Source organism: Nesoenas mayeri (assembly GCF_963082525.1).
Source record: "Nesoenas mayeri genome assembly, chromosome: 5".
Taxonomy (NCBI): domain Eukaryota; kingdom Metazoa; phylum Chordata; class Aves; order Columbiformes; family Columbidae; genus Nesoenas; species Nesoenas mayeri.
The window spans coordinates 7,604,113-7,621,535 of record NC_137548.1 but is presented as its reverse complement, the minus strand read 5'-3'; the positions used below and the strand labels follow the sequence as shown (position 1 = coordinate 7,621,535).

Genomic DNA, 17,423 nt, shown 5'->3' with positions numbered 1-17,423 from the left:
CAGAAAAAGGCTAAACAAACATATACAATGACAGTTTTTAGCATACAGAGGCAGTGGTGTGTGTGTGTTTATATGTCACCCTCTGTTGCTATAGATATATACAATAGTTGACTTTGCTCCAGTTTCGATACCTTAATCAAAATATTTGACTTAACTGGTTATGGGAGGGAACTAAAACAGTAACTGTTGAAAAATGAAAGGTTTACTATCAAGTAGTCCAAAAATGCTGCTATCTAGAGAGACAAACACCAGTTTGAATGTCTCTTAATATTGTTAAAATATTTCTATTGGAAAGGGAGAATATTTCTCCCTTGTGTCTCTGCTGGAGAACTGGCCACAGGGGCAGAAGTTCATTAACAAACCTCTTCCCAGTGCAATACTGAAAACAGTGACGCTATAGTGGTCAGGGAGGAAGTAAACTGAAAGGCCATATAAAGTTCAAGCTCTATTAAAAGCATGGAAGAAGAAGTAGCACCAATAATAAGCAACATTGCCAAAGAATGCATAGCTTTATTTGTGTAGTTTGCTTGCCATCGTTACGGCTAAACAGATATGGCCTCTGTCACTCCATCAGCTGGTAGCCAGGTATTTTCCACATATTTCATCTTCCTCCTCCGCACTTAGAAGTTTGGCTTCTCTTGTACTTTGTTATTTCACTTGAAACTACAGTAATTGGTCTTCTCTGCTGAGGAATTTTTGTCCAGGCCTTGACAGGCCCCGCAACAGAGGTGGCTGAATGAAGACGTTTTGTGGGAGAAGCCGGGACACTCCACAGACAGGACTTTTGTCTTCAGCTTTCGGGAATAAAGCTTGTCTTGGGTTTTCTGTTCCTAGCGTGAATTTTTGTATAACTGCAAAGTCAGAAAGGACTTCGTGCTTAGTGCTGTCCATAGCTTGCTTTGGAAATCAGGGAAATTTAGAAAGATTCTTACTTTGTTAGAAAAGGGAGTTTCCTCGCAGGCTGAGACTTGAAGAAAAGCCAAAGTAGAAGTGGCAGGAGATACTCAGCATTTCTGCAGACTTTTCTCTTACCCCTTTGTCATGGAGCTCTTATTTTTCTCTGTAGTGATCAGACAAGAAAAGTAGTGCTTTTGTTGTCCTTGTGTATTGTTTGTATTAAGAAGACCTAAAAAACATAGCTAAAAGAGCAATTTCTAACCTTAAATTCAAAGAAGGTAATTTAGTTTCCTTATTAATATCACAAGACTTTCTTCACCCTACAAAAGCAATGGGATATTATTATGCTTTTGTTTTTTCCATCCTCTAAGTTTGAGAGCATTTTTCGTCTGGATCAAACACCTATGGTGGAGTTTCCTTTTTATTCGTCTAAATATTAATTTGAACAGGGGGACACACTGATCTGATCATCCAGTACCTGGTGGAGATGGAAGAACATGCGGGGTGGAGGGGGTGTAATCACTCTCGACAGGTTTTTCCAGACTGGTTTTATTTTCTTTAGATACAGCAGGATTGCATTAGAATGGATGCTGTGTTCTGCTTCAAAATCTGGAGAAAATCATTCCTAGATGTTCCTAGATTTTATGTGCTGCTGAAGTTGGTTGTGACCAGTGCCATCTCATGCCTTTTCAAGGCATTCAAACATGTTACAATTTGACACAGGAGAATGAGTCTAAAACAAGGATATAAAAAGATTATTCTTAATCCTGTTAGTCTATAGTAGTATAAATCTATTATACTACATGCAAGAGTGATATCTCCCGAAAGAGGGGAAATGCGAGATTTTGAAACTTGCATATCTGAAAATGTATCATGCGACACATAAGAGTTCAAAAGAATTCTGAGAATTCATTAAGTTCTTGCCACATGGTTAGATGAGGCGTTTTTATATATTTCTATACACAGTGTGTGAATTTAAAATTCATGTTTTTCCACAAGAAGTTCTGTTGAGCCTTATGTATGTAGGTTAAGATATATTGCCGTGTGTTCACCATGTGTATAACTGGGGTGTCCTTCCACTTGTTACTGTCTTTGTTGTGTGTCTAGAGTAACACCCAAGAATCTGTGACTACGGACACTTACATAGCCTGTTTCCCCCACAATAAGACAGGGTCTTATACAGTTTTTGCTCCGAAAGATGCTTACTTCTTTACATGTGTAACTGCTTGGACACTATTTCAATTTACTTTTTTACTAACGGTAACTAGGGCTTATTTTTGGAGTAGGGCTTATATTTCGAGCATCCTCAAAAATCCTGAAAAATCATAGTCGGGCTTATTTTCGAGGTAGGCATTATTTTAGGGGAAACAGGGTTGGAAGCCAATTTGAGACTTAGGAACATTAAGCATGTTTGGACCTGATTGGACATGGCACTTAGTGCCATGATCTAGTAAATGGACTGGAGTTGGACCAAAGGTTGGACTTGATGATCTCTGAGGTCTTTTCCAACCCAGTCGATTCTGTGATTCTCTGATTCTGTGATGTTTCATGACACTGACCACACAAATGTGACAGTCTTTGAAATCAGTTTTCTCTCCTTTTTTTTTAAAAAAAAAGATTATATGTTTTTATTTTTATGGGAGAAACTCCATAATAAAGTGTTTCTTGGCAGTAAGAATGCCTATATGAAAAAATAGGTTTTTAAATGGGCATTTTTCGGTCATTTTCTTGTTTGCTTTTTGCTTTTGTTTCTTGAATATTTTTGTGTTTCTGGCTTTCCCCTGTATGTTTTGATAAAACACTGTGCTTTAACAGTGTAACTGTGCATTGCTAAAGCCGGCTTATATACAGTCTGAAAAGGTTGGCAGTGGTTGCTAAGAGACATACTATTAAAATATATCCACAAGTGTCTGTGTTATGTAGGTTGCTATTTTGGAAAATTTATTTCCCTTTTCTATGTATGTTTAGTGTCAGAGTAGTCAAATAAATTATGGACATCTTGCAGCTTATCCTTAAAAATAAGACTTTATTGTTGAAACCTGATAACAAATTGGACATATCAAAATAATTGTCTTTTTTTAATGAGAGACTGAGTCTTAGTTCAGCAATGTTTCCATACAGGATCAGTATAAGAGAATTGGAAATATAAATATTTTGCTCCTAAAAGCAATCTAGTAAGAAATTTAAAAACATCAGCATTTCCAGCTGTTTGCTGTCTTTGGGTGAAATTTGCTATTTGGGAAAGGATGGGGTGACTATTTATTTCTTTAGCTGTAGAACTAATTGAACAAAGCGATGTGTTTATGACCTCTGGAGGGCAGCTCACAAACCTCATCATTGCCTCATGAAAATTCCCACCACGGATTCTTACTGCAAGGAGAAGAAAGTGGGATCTCATTACGACCTACAGAAACATCCAAACCAATGAAGTAGCATATGTACATCAGGCCTAAACCTGGATGCCAGGAAGCAAAATCCCAGACAATTTGAGCACTTTTAATCATCTTTTTCTGTCTTCTTTTCTTTTTCACCTCCCCAAAGTTGTGTAGCAGTTAAACAGGGATCAGGTAGTATACATACACTGACGTATCTGCTTATAATAGGTAGTTATAATTTATCTATTTGTGAATCCAAGATAATTTTGTTTTCTACTATTCCTATAATAATTTTCTGACGTCATCTTATACATTTGTAAGACCTCTTTGGCAGACTCTTCATTTCTCTTGCAAGTTGGTTGACAGTTGCTTGCTTTTTCATGTGAGAGAGTTTCTCGTTGCTTATGATGAATACCTTAAACTTCCCAATTTTATGTGTGTTTAGGAGGGAGTTGTTGTTTGTGGGGTTTTTTTGTTGTTGCTTGGTTGTTTTTTGGTTGGTTGGTTGGTTTTTGTTGCTGTAGTTGGTTGGTTTTGGCTTTAAATAAAGTTTACCTTCTAACTTATTCCAAAAGTCTGCCAGAATAGCCAACGTTGTGTCACCAAAAAAGATGAAGTACAAGTACAACATGATCATTTTGCTGCTTTAAAGTTTTATTTCAGAGTTACTTAGTAAAGGTGGGTGTGTTTGTGTTTGTTGTGGGGTTTCGTTTGTGGTTTTTGTTTCATTTTGTTTTTAAACTGGATATTAAATTTACCATTTTGTTTAACCTGGAAGATTAATTCCTCCCGATGCTTTGATTCGTGTGTTCATCCCATGACAGCAGATCCAGTGCTGGCATAGACTTCACTGTTGAGTCGTTCCAGAGCCTGAAGGCCATGCAATCACTGGGAAGGCTTAAGAGCTCATAATATAAGTTACAAGCAATTAGAAAAATGTGACCTTGATACAATGTTGTAAGAGCAAAATATTAGAGCAAATGAGGATCTTTTAGTTCTGCAGAGTGAAGGAATGGTGGATGGTAAGAGGCAAACGGTCTTATCTTGTAGATATGAGAGCGTCTAAGAGTTTATTTTATTTATTTCTGGGGAGAAGGAGGCAGCATTTTGGAGCCAGTTAATCAAAAGTTTATTAGTTTTTGACGATTTCCAAAGTTTTGTTATGTCAGAAGTGAAAATTAATAAACTGAGTTTCATGATGTTGTGCTGGGATTACAACAGATTTTTTTAATACTCTGTTTCTACAGCTTGGCTGACATCGATATTGAATTCTTATGTGCGTGTGCTTCCATGAATTTAATTTTTATATAGAAATCTGTGTGTCATACTTGTCAAATGTCTACTGTTTCAGTTCTCTTTTTCTTTTAAACACAGCTGTTGGAGCTGTTTGACAGTGAAGACCCTCGAGAACGAGACTACCTAAAAACAGTCTTGCACAGAATTTATGGCAAGTTTCTGGGTCTTAGAGCATTTATCCGAAAACAGATTAATAATATTTTTCTACGGTAAGTTGTGGGAGAAGGTACTTTTCACGTAGGAACATTTTAAGAAACTGATATATTACTTATATTTCACTTTTCTTTTTTTAGATTTGTTTATGAAACTGAACACTTCAATGGCGTAGCTGAGCTGTTGGAAATTTTAGGAAGGTAAATCAGTCTTTATTTATTATCTGTCTCAAACTTCCTTCTGGACACGTTAGAATAGTGTTGGATTCAGAAAAAGTATTGCTATAAGCCCTGATTCTGAAAACAGATGTGCACACGTGCTCTTCTCTAAGGCCACGTGCAAATCTCTGCCACATCTTTGCCAAGACTATATAACCGGTTGCAAGTTGCAGCCAAAAGCGTTGGATTGATTTTGTCTTTGTGTATGTGCTTGTTAAATTTTATGCACTTTCATTCTTACATCCTGCAGAATATATATATATATTTTTGAGCACACTAACACTGTGAATATTTTGAGTAAATCTAGTTCTGGTAAGTTAATTACTCAAGAACACCTTGCTCATATGAATTTACAGACCACATAGGCAAGGTCTTACCTGTTTGGCAACAGGTTTGTGCAGATGTTTATATGATTATTCCTGAATTGGAGCTGAATTGCTACTTACATATGTACTGCACTGCTAATATAAAGCAGGACAAAGTCAGCACCTGTTTGCAAATGGTGTGAGCCTGCAATTTGCAAACAGGTGCTGACTGCTAAGCTAAATTAATCTGGAAAGTGCTTGTTCAGACCTCAGTAATGTTTTCTGTGATGATAACACTAACAAATATATTTTCTTTTAATTTCCAGTATTATCAATGGTTTTGCTTTACCTCTAAAGGCAGAGCATAAACAGTTCCTGGTGAAGGTGCTGATCCCTTTACACACTGTCAGGAGTTTATCACTCTTCCATGCACAGGTAGAAAATATAAACATTGTAACGGTGTTTTATGCTCACTTAAAATGATAATTTTTTTTTAATGCTGCTTTGGAAACTTAATTGTGTAACACAAAAAGGGTGGAAGGAAGGTTTTGAAATGTGGAAAAAATGCAATAATTTAATGTCCTTTGTATGGTAATTGTCCTCTGATTGGATAATTAAAGTGCGACATACATCTGTTATTTTGGGGGGATTTTGTTTAGTAGTTAAACTCTCTGTTTAGCTTTTCCCCTCTGTTGTTTTCCCATTCTCACAAGTTTGCCTCTCATGTTCCCTCTCCCAAGATGAAGTTTGGGTTTCCTTAGTCTGGTGCTGTCAAGGTTCTTCTTCATCCTGGCAGTTTCCTGAATATAAATACCCACATTTTTTGTGTAATCTTTGATTAATCTTTGCATCATCACAGATTTTTTAAAACTGCATTTATGCTCTCATATATCTTTTTATACATCTAGCTTTAATGACATAACTTTTCCTCCAGTAAGTGATACCTGTTGCCTTTCTCTCTGATTTTCAGATAGTGCAGTCTTTCTTATTCTGATAAAGCTGTGCTCTCTAAATATCATTCCAGGCTTTAGCTGTGTTGGCTCATCTTGCGAGAGTTTATGTTTGTGATGATGTAAAAAATGTGTAGAAAAATACAGTTTCAGAGAGTAACAGAAGCTTCAAAACATTGTTTGTTTGTTTTAATAGAAATGTTCTAATGTCATTTTCTTAAATCTTTACCTCTTCACAGCTGGCCTATTGCATAGTACAGTTTCTGGAGAAAGACCCCTCACTCACAGAACCGGTAACTATTTCTTTCATAGTTTTGCATCATAAACAGCTTACCTACCCTGTTGAGAGAAAAGTAAAAAATGTAACTTCTTTTTTCCTTCTAATCCAGGTCATTAGAGGTTTAATGAAATTCTGGCCAAAAACATGCAGTCAGAAAGAGGTAAGTGGTAGCTACTGTTAACAAAACTTAAAAGAGTTATTTTGTTCTACAATACAGTAGGCAGGGAATCTTTAGATATTTCCAGGTAGATAGCACATGTTGTGGTGGATCTTGGTATTAATTCTTCTAGGTGGTTTTCCATATTTGAATTATGAGTTTCTGGACAGTATTTACTATGAAAGTTTTAATAACCACGTTTTCTGTTCACAAAATAAGCACCGGTTTTTCTGCAGAGAAGTTTCTTTTTGCTTTAAAAAGGAGAAAGTAAGCATAGTCGAGGATAGATTGGAAACTCTTTTAGATTTGGAATTGTTTATATGTAACGATAGTATTTTTCCAGGGAGGATGAAAGAGATTTTATTGTCTGACATTTGCCCACTAAGCACGTAGAAGGTGTAGTTAGACCTTTTCATTTTTATTTCAAATTCTTGATGCAAATCTCAATTTCCCTAATGAGATTTTGTGACACAACAAAACCGTTGTTTTATATATTGTTTCCAAAAATTAAGTAAAGAGATTTTTTAGCATGGATATACCAGTGCTATTCCAAATTTTGTTCCTTTAAATAAAGCCTTTGCCCACACTCATCGTCCTTTGAAGAGCCTGAATCTAGAAGCTACTAAAGGTAGAACTGATCCCATTTTTTGAGAGGGTCTTTCTGAGCTAGTGAGGTTTCCAGTTTTCCCTGAAGTGGTTTGAGGGTTATCAGCATTTTGCTGATCAAGGTGATTCAGAGGTTTTGTATTGAATGCTTCCTTCCTTGTCTTTAGGTCATGTTCCTAGGAGAGCTGGAGGAAATCTTGGATGTCATCGAACCGTCACAATTTGTCAAAATCCAGGAACCATTGTTTAAACAAATTGCCAAGTGTGTTTCTAGCCCTCATTTTCAGGTCAGTGGTAGAGGTTATTGTCATATAGGAATGTATAATCTCGATTTCAAACATAACACACCCCCAAATGTAAACATTATTTTATATTATGTGATTTTAAATACCTGTCTTCTGGATTTCTATGCAAGAGGGCATGTTGCAGTGGAAGTTCAGTTCTGAGCTCCATGAATTTTTAGATGTATCTGAGGTTACTGCACAGAACTTGCCTTTCTAAGCCCCATAAGGCCTTAAACCAGGATAAATGTGTAAATGTGTGAATGTAACTACTAAATGTAACTACTCTTACAAATTACATTTGGCCCTTTGAAGGCAACCATGAGGCTGATGTGAGCCCCAGTGAAATTGAGTTTGATCCTCCTGCTTTAAACTTTGAGACTTCGAGCCCTTTTGACTGCAGTTGATGGGTACTCACCACATGGCCCGTGGACTTATAGACCATGTAGGGTTTATTTGCTCCCTTTTTTAGCACAATATTGTGCAGCATTCTTGTTTTCCCATTTACTTCATTCTGTAAGGAGATGTCTGGTTAGAGGTGGGAGAACTCATAGCCTGTTTTCTTCACGTTGCGTAACAGAAAGAAGAGGAATGAACAGGATTTAAATTGAATTATAAGTGAAGAAGAGATAGGCACAGAAGCTGATGTGACTGTTTTCAGCTATTTCTTGGACTACATTTGTTTTTAGCGTAATTTAGATCAGTGTTTTCCCCTCTTACCCTCACCAGCTCTTCCCCAAGGTGATTATTATCATTGGTACCTTCCCTACGCTTGACATCTCTTCATTCTGTTAATCATAGAATCATTTTGGTTGGAGGAGACCCTCAGAATCATCGAGTCCAACCCTAACTCTAGCACTAAACCATGTCCCTAAGAACCTCGTCTAAATGCCTTTTAAACCCCTCCAGGGATGGTGACTCCACCACTTCCCTGGGCAGCCTGTTCCAGTGCCTGACAACCCTTTCTGTGAAGAATTTTTTTCCTAATATCCAATCTAAACCTCCTCTGGCTCAAATTGAGGCTGTTTCCTCTTGTCCTGTCACTTGCTACTTGGGAGAAGAGACCAACACCCTCCATGCTCCAACCTCCTTTCAGGTAGTTGTAGACAGTGATAAGTTCTCTCCTCAGCCTCCTTTTCTCCAGGCTGAACAGCCCCAGTTCCCTCAGCCGCTCTTCATCACACTTATGCTCCAGACTCCTCACCAGCTTCGTCACCTCCTCTGAACTCTCTCTAGTATCTCGATGTCTTTCTTTGTGATGAAGGGCCTGAAACTAAACACAGGATTTCAAGATGTGGCCTCACACCAGCACCAAGTACAGGGGGACAGTCAGTTCTCTAGTCCTGCAGGCCACTCTATTTCTGATACAAGCCAGGATACTGTTGACCTTTTTGGCCACCTGGGCACACTGCTGGCTCATGAGCAGATGCTGGCAACCAACAGCCCCAGATCCCTCTCTGCCAGGCAGCTTTCTGGCCACTCTTCCCTGAGCCTGTAGCGCTGCCTGGGGTTGTTGTGACCCAAGTGCAGGACCCGGCACTTGGGCTTGTTGAACCTCATACAATTGGCCTCAGCCCAAAGATCCAGCTGGTCCAGGTCCCCATGTAGAGCCATCCTACCTTTGAGCAGTTCAACACTCCCTCCCAATTTGGTGTCATCTGCAAACTTAGTAAGGGTGCACTCAGTGCATGTTGTGCTGCTGATTAGAGTTTTATTTCCAAAGTTAATTATTCCTGTTAATTCATCGTTGTCAAGTTTCCCGGTGATTTGTTTTTCCTTCAGAAAATGACAGAATTATAGATACCTGAATTGCTGTTAATATTTTATTCCTTTGACTCTTAGGTGGCTGAGAGGGCGTTGTATTATTGGAATAATGAATACATAATGAGTTTGATAGAGGAGAATTCAAATGTTATACTTCCCATCATGTTTTCCAGCCTTTATAGGATTTCTAAAGAACACTGGAATCCGTAAGTTTTGTCATTTATCTTACCATTTGACGTATCACTGATAAACTTAGGGTATGTCTGCTGAAGAACATCCGAACGGGAGAGATCCAAATTCAAAGCTGGCAAGAGCAGGTGCAGCTGCATTAATGCCAATATAAACTAGTCTGTATTTGACTTGTTTTTAATTATCTGGTATGTGTACAAAAATCAGTACCTTACAGGATTAAAATAGACCTTCTCACAAGTTGGAGAAAAGAGAAATTAGATGTTACATTGTTATTGAAGAAAGCATTGCTCATCAGGCATTTCTCCTACACAGTTTTTTATAAACTGGTTAGCGTCTTAAGCCTGATTGTAACTTGTCTAGAATAATATCGTGTGGTGTTGGTAAAGCCCTGTGACAGTATCATGGATGATGCTGATACCTCTGGTACTAGGATTTTTCTAAACAGCTGTGAAACACAAAGACATCAGTATATTCTTAGCTTGGGTTGTTTTTTCTAGATTTACTTAAATACAGCTGTTCTCTATTACACACAGTAATAGAGTGGTTGCTTCATATTGATATCTTGTTAATTTGGAATTTTTATTTTTAAACTGAATGACCTAGTCAAAAGTGATTTAATGGAATATACTGTTAGAGTTAGGTGCCGTGTATTCTAAACTTCAGTTGAAAAGTTTTTCTAAGTCAAAGTGTTCACCGATTGGTAAACCCAGTCTTTTTAATGATCTGTGCTACATTCAAGTCCCAGTTGCTTTAAGACCTCCCTATCAAGTATTTGTAAAACATTCCATCTTGAAAAACATTAGTCCTTTTGTTCTGTATCTAGCCAAACCTCAAGTTTGTGGTTTTTGTGATGAGTCTAATGCTACTGGAAAGGTTCTGTAACTAAACTTGTCACAAAAAGACATTTTCTGTGGCATGTTAACGTATTACCAGGCTCCAACCTGCCCAGCCTTTTATAGTGTGCACTGGGATGCTTCTGGCAATGAGTGCTCCAGTATCCCCGTCCTCAGAGTTTTCATACCCACAGGAATGTTGTGCCTTAGACACACAAGCCAGGTTAAGATACATGTAAAATGAATAAGGTGTTTAAAGAATTTTTATATTTATCAGAACATTTTTAAATGCAGGTGACAAAGTTTATTGAGAGAGGTGAATAATAAATGGGGGTAAAGTGTGAGAAATGCCATATAGTTTGTGTGCTATAGAGGTTTTCTCCAAAGGTAACACCTGTAACATTGATTTTGCTGCCTCCTGGCTGAAGAGCTATTTCTTGAGCAGCCCCATGCCTGTATATGACAAGCATCAGGAACTGGGATCTCTTGATTGATAATATACTCAAAATTCTTTGAAAGTATTTTAGATTTTGTTCTTTCCCTTTGCCCTTCGCAGTTGGGATGAAAGTAAACTGATTGTACCTTTTTTAACCTTTGTAGGACAAAATGCCTTTGAAGCCTTTTTGAAATTATTATTATACATAATTTCTTCCTGTATGAACAGATCATACCTGTCATGTTTCATGCAATTAAGCAACTCTAATTCAAATAAGCAGTGGTGTATTGGTTCTTGGGTAGGGTCAGGAACAATAATAGGCAAAGTAGGCAGAGATTAGAGAGACAGACTAATAATTTTTTATATATGTATATATAATATTTATATTTAATATATATATACACACGCACAGTTTTACACAGATACTGCGGCATTTGTCTGAAGAATTTGCAGGTTTTCTAAGAGTTTTTTGCTGTATCAAAGTGAAAATGAATATGAAATGTATGAGTACAAGGAAATTGCTCTTGAAATACAGCCTTGTATTTTGCATAGATGCACTGAATATTCAGCTTCATAGAAAAATCATAAAGAAGTATGAATCACTCCCATTTCGTGTTTAAATTCTGTTCCTTCTGCCAGCATTCATGGTTTGAATCCCTGGAGTTGCACTCAGAATTGCTCCACAGCATGAAGGAAGAGTCTGTAGTTATGTGTAATAGCTTTCTGTTGTTACCTTTTACCCTGGAGTTTTGGTTTGCTCCATTTAAGTAGTCAGTAGAGACATGAAAGCTGATTCTTACCTTTAAATATGTTAATTGAAAGTAGTTTCACTGAAATCAAAGAATTTACATTATCATACTTGCAAAAGCAGAATTGGTCGCAGAAATGCCGGTAAGAGAAGACACTTTTATTTCACGTTTGATTTCACTTGTAACTAATAGACTCCTTTCTCTTTTTCTCTTTTAATGTTTCACAGGGCTATTGTGGCTTTAGTCTACAACGTGTTGAAGGCATTTATGGAAATGAACAGCACCATGTTTGATGAGCTGACAGCCACTTACAAGTCAGATCGTCAGCGGTAACTTTTTAAAGCTTTTTTTGTCAGCTGTGCATAAGGCCTGCTGTTTAGTTTTTCCCTTGAACTCAGGTGCAATTGCATAATCTCACACATAATAGACATGATGACTCATTTATCTCCCTGCACGCTCCTTAGCCTTCTCTTTGCAAGATGTGAGATAATATCATGTACAGCTTGTTCTTTTCTCTTTACGAAGTACAGTATCCATTGCCTTACTTGGGAATCCACATTCCTTGTGGAATTCCTTCTCATGCCACATTCCAGAAAGATTAAATAAATCAAGATTGTCAATAATAAAAAGAAAAACAACGGTTAAAGACTTGGAAAAAGTCTCACTGAGGTTTAGGAAGATATAGGAGGGAAAACCCTAAGATTTGATTTTTCCGAACTTCTGTTCTTAGGCTGGATGTGGTCCTAGAGCAAAGAGGCATCTCTCAATCCTTTTGTTTCTTATTCAGAGCTCTTGCTGTACCTGAATCTTTAGCATGCAAGATCCACTACTTACACCATTCATACAACCATTAGTTCCACCCCAGCAAAGTGTTTTTGTCTTTTCTCCTGTTTTCCTTGATCTTCATTTTCCAGTTTTAGTGCGGCATCTTTTCTCAAAAATTTCAGCTTATCCAAAATGCCAGGTGAAGAAAAATGAGGAAACTTCAGAAACTCTGCACAGTTTGCAACTTCATTTAAGTCACACCTGTTCTGTGACGCAGGGTCCCCCACGCAAAGCACAGCACTGGTTAGGGCTGTCTAGTCTCTAAAGGCTCTTGGAGGCCAACCTGGTGTCAGCAGAGCTGGTTAGGGTTGTCTAGTCTCTAAAGGCTCTTGAAGGCCAAACTTTTTGAGTTTTGTGAGCTTTATACACAAAATAAATGCCTGATTAATATAGCATTTTGCTTTTAGAGACTTAGATCTGTACTTGAGCCAAGGGGCTCGATGACTTCTCAATAGGTGAGTGCTCGGGCAGCTGAGACAACGCTGCCTGGAAAGGCAAAGAATTTTAGGACTGAACTTCTAATCCAGCCATTTACTGAGGGACCTCAGTGCCTTAAATCAATTTTGCGGCTGCTCTTTGCCCCATAAGATGAGGAACTCTGCTCTGAACAGAACCAGGCACTGCAGTAGCACGTCCTGGATGTGGATCGTGGGTGAGATTTACTGACTGAACTGCACAAAGAGTTTTTCTTGCACCTACTGATGTTGTATCTCCTATCGAGGCTGGTCCCAACCATTTCGCCGTCTTTATTTACTATTTATCGTTTCAAAACATGGAAATGTCTGCATGTATAAACTGGGATATTTACCTTAACGTTTACAGAAAATCTTTAGCATCTTAATATGACTGCATTTCAAAAGGGTCGCTTTGATATCATTAAAGTTTCAGGAGAAAGATGTTCAATATTAATGACTACGATAGGTCACATGAGTAAGTTGGATGAGGTGATCATCCTCTAACAGTCTTTTAGGTAAGCAGGTACATATTTCGTAATGATTAGAAGATGAAATATGTGGTAAATAGCCTGAAAATGTCAGGCTGTTTCACTTATATTTAATTTTAAATACTTCCTAGTGACAGTGAGCTCTTTTTCTAAAAAACAAAACAAAACAAAACCAACAACCCTGTTCTTCAGGGATTTATCTGAAAGTTGTTTGTATTTTATTTATATGTTTAAAATACTCTTGGGAAATTAGAACTTAAAATAAATGAGCCAGATGTTAGTACTTTGACCAAATCAAGATGTGTAGGAGTGTTTCTAATGAATGACAGAGAATCAGAGAATCTGAATTGTTAGATTTCCATTTCACCTGAATCTACAAAGTAATTTCATAGAAATTGGAAGCATTTTGTACCTTGCAATATCAAGGAGATGTATTCAAAGAAAGCTGTGGCAGAGACAGGAAGTTTAGAAAGCAAATAATGCAGGTAAAGTAAATGTTAGGTGAGCTGTTTAATTTCATTGAATCAGCCATTCAAGTTGTTAAAGCAAATGCTACATAGATCTTGTAGGAATTTGGTAAGGAAAAAGAGTAAATCGCTGAAGAAAAGGCACATCTTGTAGCTTGAAGTTTCCCTCGGCAGGTGCCTAAACTATGTGGAAGGAACCAGTCAATGTAATTGAGAACAGTCATTCTAAAAGAATAAGGGAATGCTTGTTCTAACAAGTGGCTGCTACTCATAAGATTAGAAAATACCTTGCTTAAATAAAGAAACTTGAAAATAATTAAGTGGGAGTTAGTCCTGAAATGTTAATTTTTATAATGATGATATGTTTACTCTGCAATAAAAGTCCAATGCATTTCTTTCTTTAGCGTTGCAAATTAGTGTCTATGAACACTTTGTTCAGCTGACATTTGATGTTCTTCTCGTCCTGCTTTGTTTAGTGATACTTATGTAGGTAGCAAAAAGAAAAGAAAAAGTTAATTAAATATCTGTTAGGGAAATTGCGGTTGCATTCAGGAAAATTAGTGCTGCTAATTAATGTCAACTATATATTTTTTAGCATAAATATTCTACACTCTTCTCTCCTGCTAACTCTTTGTTTTATTTCACCTGTCAGTGAGAAGAAGAAAGAGAAAGAGCGTGAAGAACTGTGGAAAAAACTGGAGGATTTGGAATTAAAGAGAGGTCTTAGACGTGATGGAATAATTCCAACTTAACACAAAAACAAAACCGCATTATTAACCTGTGGAGTCACACATTTATGTAGTAGAAGATGGAGCAACAGTTTTCTGTATTGTGCAACTTTACAGTAGATTTCACATTTGTTTCATTATTACAACAGCACTGTATATACCTGTCTCTAAGTAAAGGAAAAAAATAAGGACTTTAATCCAAAGTTTGGACAGCAGATGGACTTCTCAGAACTTTGCAAACATAATCATTGTTTTAACCCTTCTTTAAAACCAGTCTTCAAAGATCTGTTGATGAAAATTGCGATGTCAAATTCCATTGTCAGGACCTGTTCCTTATTTATCGTTAGCAGAGAGTATAACACAACTTTCAAATGTGAACAATCTTAAAATTTAGCTTGTCTTTCTGCTAAACTGTTAAGTGTATTTATAGTAAAAGAGAAAAAAGACTGTCATTTCCTTATGAGTTTGTGTAACATCCTCCTTCTCTGGATAACTTTACTGTAATTTGACTTCTTTTCCTTTTGCACATCTTCATAAGTTGAATGTCCTTTCAGATCAGGGCCATGAAAAACATAGGTCCTGAATAAAAGTTTTGTTTACTGGTGTGAGCATTTTTTTAGTACCAGGCTGTCTCTGGTGCTTCCTTAATTTGAACATTAGGAGTCAAAAACCAAGTAGGTGATAAACATAGTAGGAAAGGGAGCTTTGGATTCATGCACCTATTTATTGCAAACCCAAGTTAGTGTCCACAATCCTTTAAAAACGGGCAATGGTAACACCCTGGACTTCGGTACCTAACCAGTATTAGTGGTAGAGCATTGGACACACGTACTGGAGTTGTTTTAGACATACTAATTGCTAAATTATTACAGTATGTTTTTATTGGACCATTTTGAAAGAATAAAGACAAACACTAAACAGTGCAAGCATGAAATTGATCCCCAGTGGGCATGGATCTAGTTGGAAATTGGGTGGAGGTAGCAGTTTGGACTGTTTGGAGTTGTTGCCTTACTTTTTAATATGTATTTATAAAGTGTTCCAGCAAAAGAGGATGTAGCCTCTAAGAAACATACCCTAGTGTTTTTGTGGTTCTAGTACTATTACTCATCACAGTACCAGCCCTATGGTCTTAGCTGGAAAGGATTCTGGATAATCTACTTCTGCATTCTCATCTGGATGCTCATTCCTAACTACTGTATTTGTTACCAAAAGTGGTTCTACAAATGCTACTGAAAAAAAATTCTGGAAATCCTAATGTTCTGAGTATTAATAATAAAGTTTAAAATGCTTTTATATCAAAGGTGCATTGTGACCAAATTGTTTAAAACAAAAGAAAAAAAAATACAAAAACAAATAAGAGGGCTGTATTATAAGTATACATTATTGGCTATCTGCTTTGTATTTGAAAGTGGAATCTTACATCTTTGGTAGGTAAAATGCTGATAAGACTTATGTACAGTATATATTTAGCTAATGCAGTTGCATTATTATATACCGAAAGGTATGTGTTTCAGGATTTTTCTCCAGGATGCTTTTGAACTGTTATAGACATATGACAACAGTGAATTGATAATCCTAAACCATCAATCCAGCAGTATTTACAGTATAAAACTGAATTGGTGTTCATGAGTCTTTGTGATAGTTGCAAACATGAATTTATGACCTGTTGCCATTGATAGAAATACAGTATAAATACAAGCTTGTATATTTTTCTTCCTACCATTTAAATATACAGTAGGATTTGAAGTTTTCATGTTTTCAGGCACGGAAAAGAGGTAAAACAATAATTCCCTCCTAGACTACTGACTGTTTCAGGATTATCAGGTCACAGTTTGTACTCCTGGGTCTGCACACACAAATGCTGTAAACTCAAGGGTTTTGTAAAAACTCGACACTGTTAATTCTGGAAAAAACCATGGAATTAGTCATATGCAACACCAAACACAACGTAGTTTAATGGGATTAATATGAGCTTCTTTTAAGAACACTGACTGGGACACTGTAAATTAGGCAGTTACTGTCAGAGTTGAAACATTTTATTTTGAAGTGCTGAAGCAAAGGTGCAAGCTGAAATACTGAAGATTAAATAAATTTATAACAAATCATGTCCCTTAGCCCCTTGATTTTGACAGTCTTTTATTTCTGTTACCAAAAAATACTTGCAAGTGTGATTTCTGTGCGAAATGATAATGCTTTACAAGAGAGTGGACTTAAACTCATACCTAAAGACTTTGTTCATTTGTGAAAAAGCTGAGATAGAATGGAGGAAAATAAAAATCATGTTTTCCACCTGGTGGAGTAAAACACAACAATGTGAAATGAGAAAAAGCACCTTGTCCTGTACTTAGAGTTTAGATGAGTGTTGTTTGTTCATAACTATCTTTGGTTTTGCCATGACATTCTGGTATTGATCATACAAAACTGACGAGAACCTGATGGGTTGCAATATTTTGTTAACCTCTGATGTTACCTCTGCTGTGGGGATAGTGGGGAGTATCTAAAGTTTATAGATGATTTATCACTTCCGAGAAGGAACGTTTCTTTGAATGAGACGATGTGATACTAGTCACTTGACTCTAAAAGGCTTATCGGGCACTAGGTCGTGCTGTGCGATGGCCGTGAAGAAGCACTTGCCGCAAAGATACGACCGTCCCCCCAGGACCCGCTGTTTGCTGCAATCCCAAGGTGATGTCCTGCTGCTCTGCAGAGCTCCGGCGCTATCGGCGGAGCTGGAGGCAAAGAAGAAGGCAGCACATGGGCCCAAGTGTGATCAGTGCGTCTATTTAATGATGCTTTTCGTTTGCTTCTTGAGTTCCAGAAACTACCTTTATGTGTGTAAATGTTTTGAAGTAACTGCTGGGACAGCAGTTGTTGGGTGGTCGCTCATGTCCTGGGCCATATTGGTGTCAGGAGGAAGGATCCAATGGTCTCTGGTGAAAGGGAAGAGCTGCATTTTCAATACTAGGGC

At 37.3% G+C, this 17,423-nt stretch overlaps 1 protein-coding gene across 3 annotated transcripts in view; it reads left to right on the top strand.

The window, feature by feature from the left end:
- PPP2R5E (protein phosphatase 2 regulatory subunit B'epsilon) overlaps positions 1 to 16,562 on the top strand; it is a 76,859-nt gene extending 60,297 nt beyond the window's left edge. For all 3 annotated transcript variants that reach the window (XM_080344786.1, XM_080344785.1, XM_080344787.1), the window contains 9 exons: positions 4,647 to 4,777; positions 4,862 to 4,921; positions 5,571 to 5,679; positions 6,434 to 6,487; positions 6,584 to 6,634; positions 7,405 to 7,524; positions 9,361 to 9,488; positions 11,720 to 11,821; positions 14,380 to 16,562. In XM_080344786.1, coding sequence (XP_080200912.1) covers positions 4,647 to 4,777; positions 4,862 to 4,921; positions 5,571 to 5,679; positions 6,434 to 6,487; positions 6,584 to 6,634; positions 7,405 to 7,524; positions 9,361 to 9,488; positions 11,720 to 11,821; positions 14,380 to 14,479 — 855 coding nt within the window. In that variant the 3' untranslated portion in view covers positions 14,480 to 16,562. The remainder of the gene's footprint in view (positions 1 to 4,646; positions 4,778 to 4,861; positions 4,922 to 5,570; positions 5,680 to 6,433; positions 6,488 to 6,583; positions 6,635 to 7,404; positions 7,525 to 9,360; positions 9,489 to 11,719; positions 11,822 to 14,379) is intronic.
- The last annotated feature ends 861 nt before the right edge of the window (positions 16,563 to 17,423 follow it).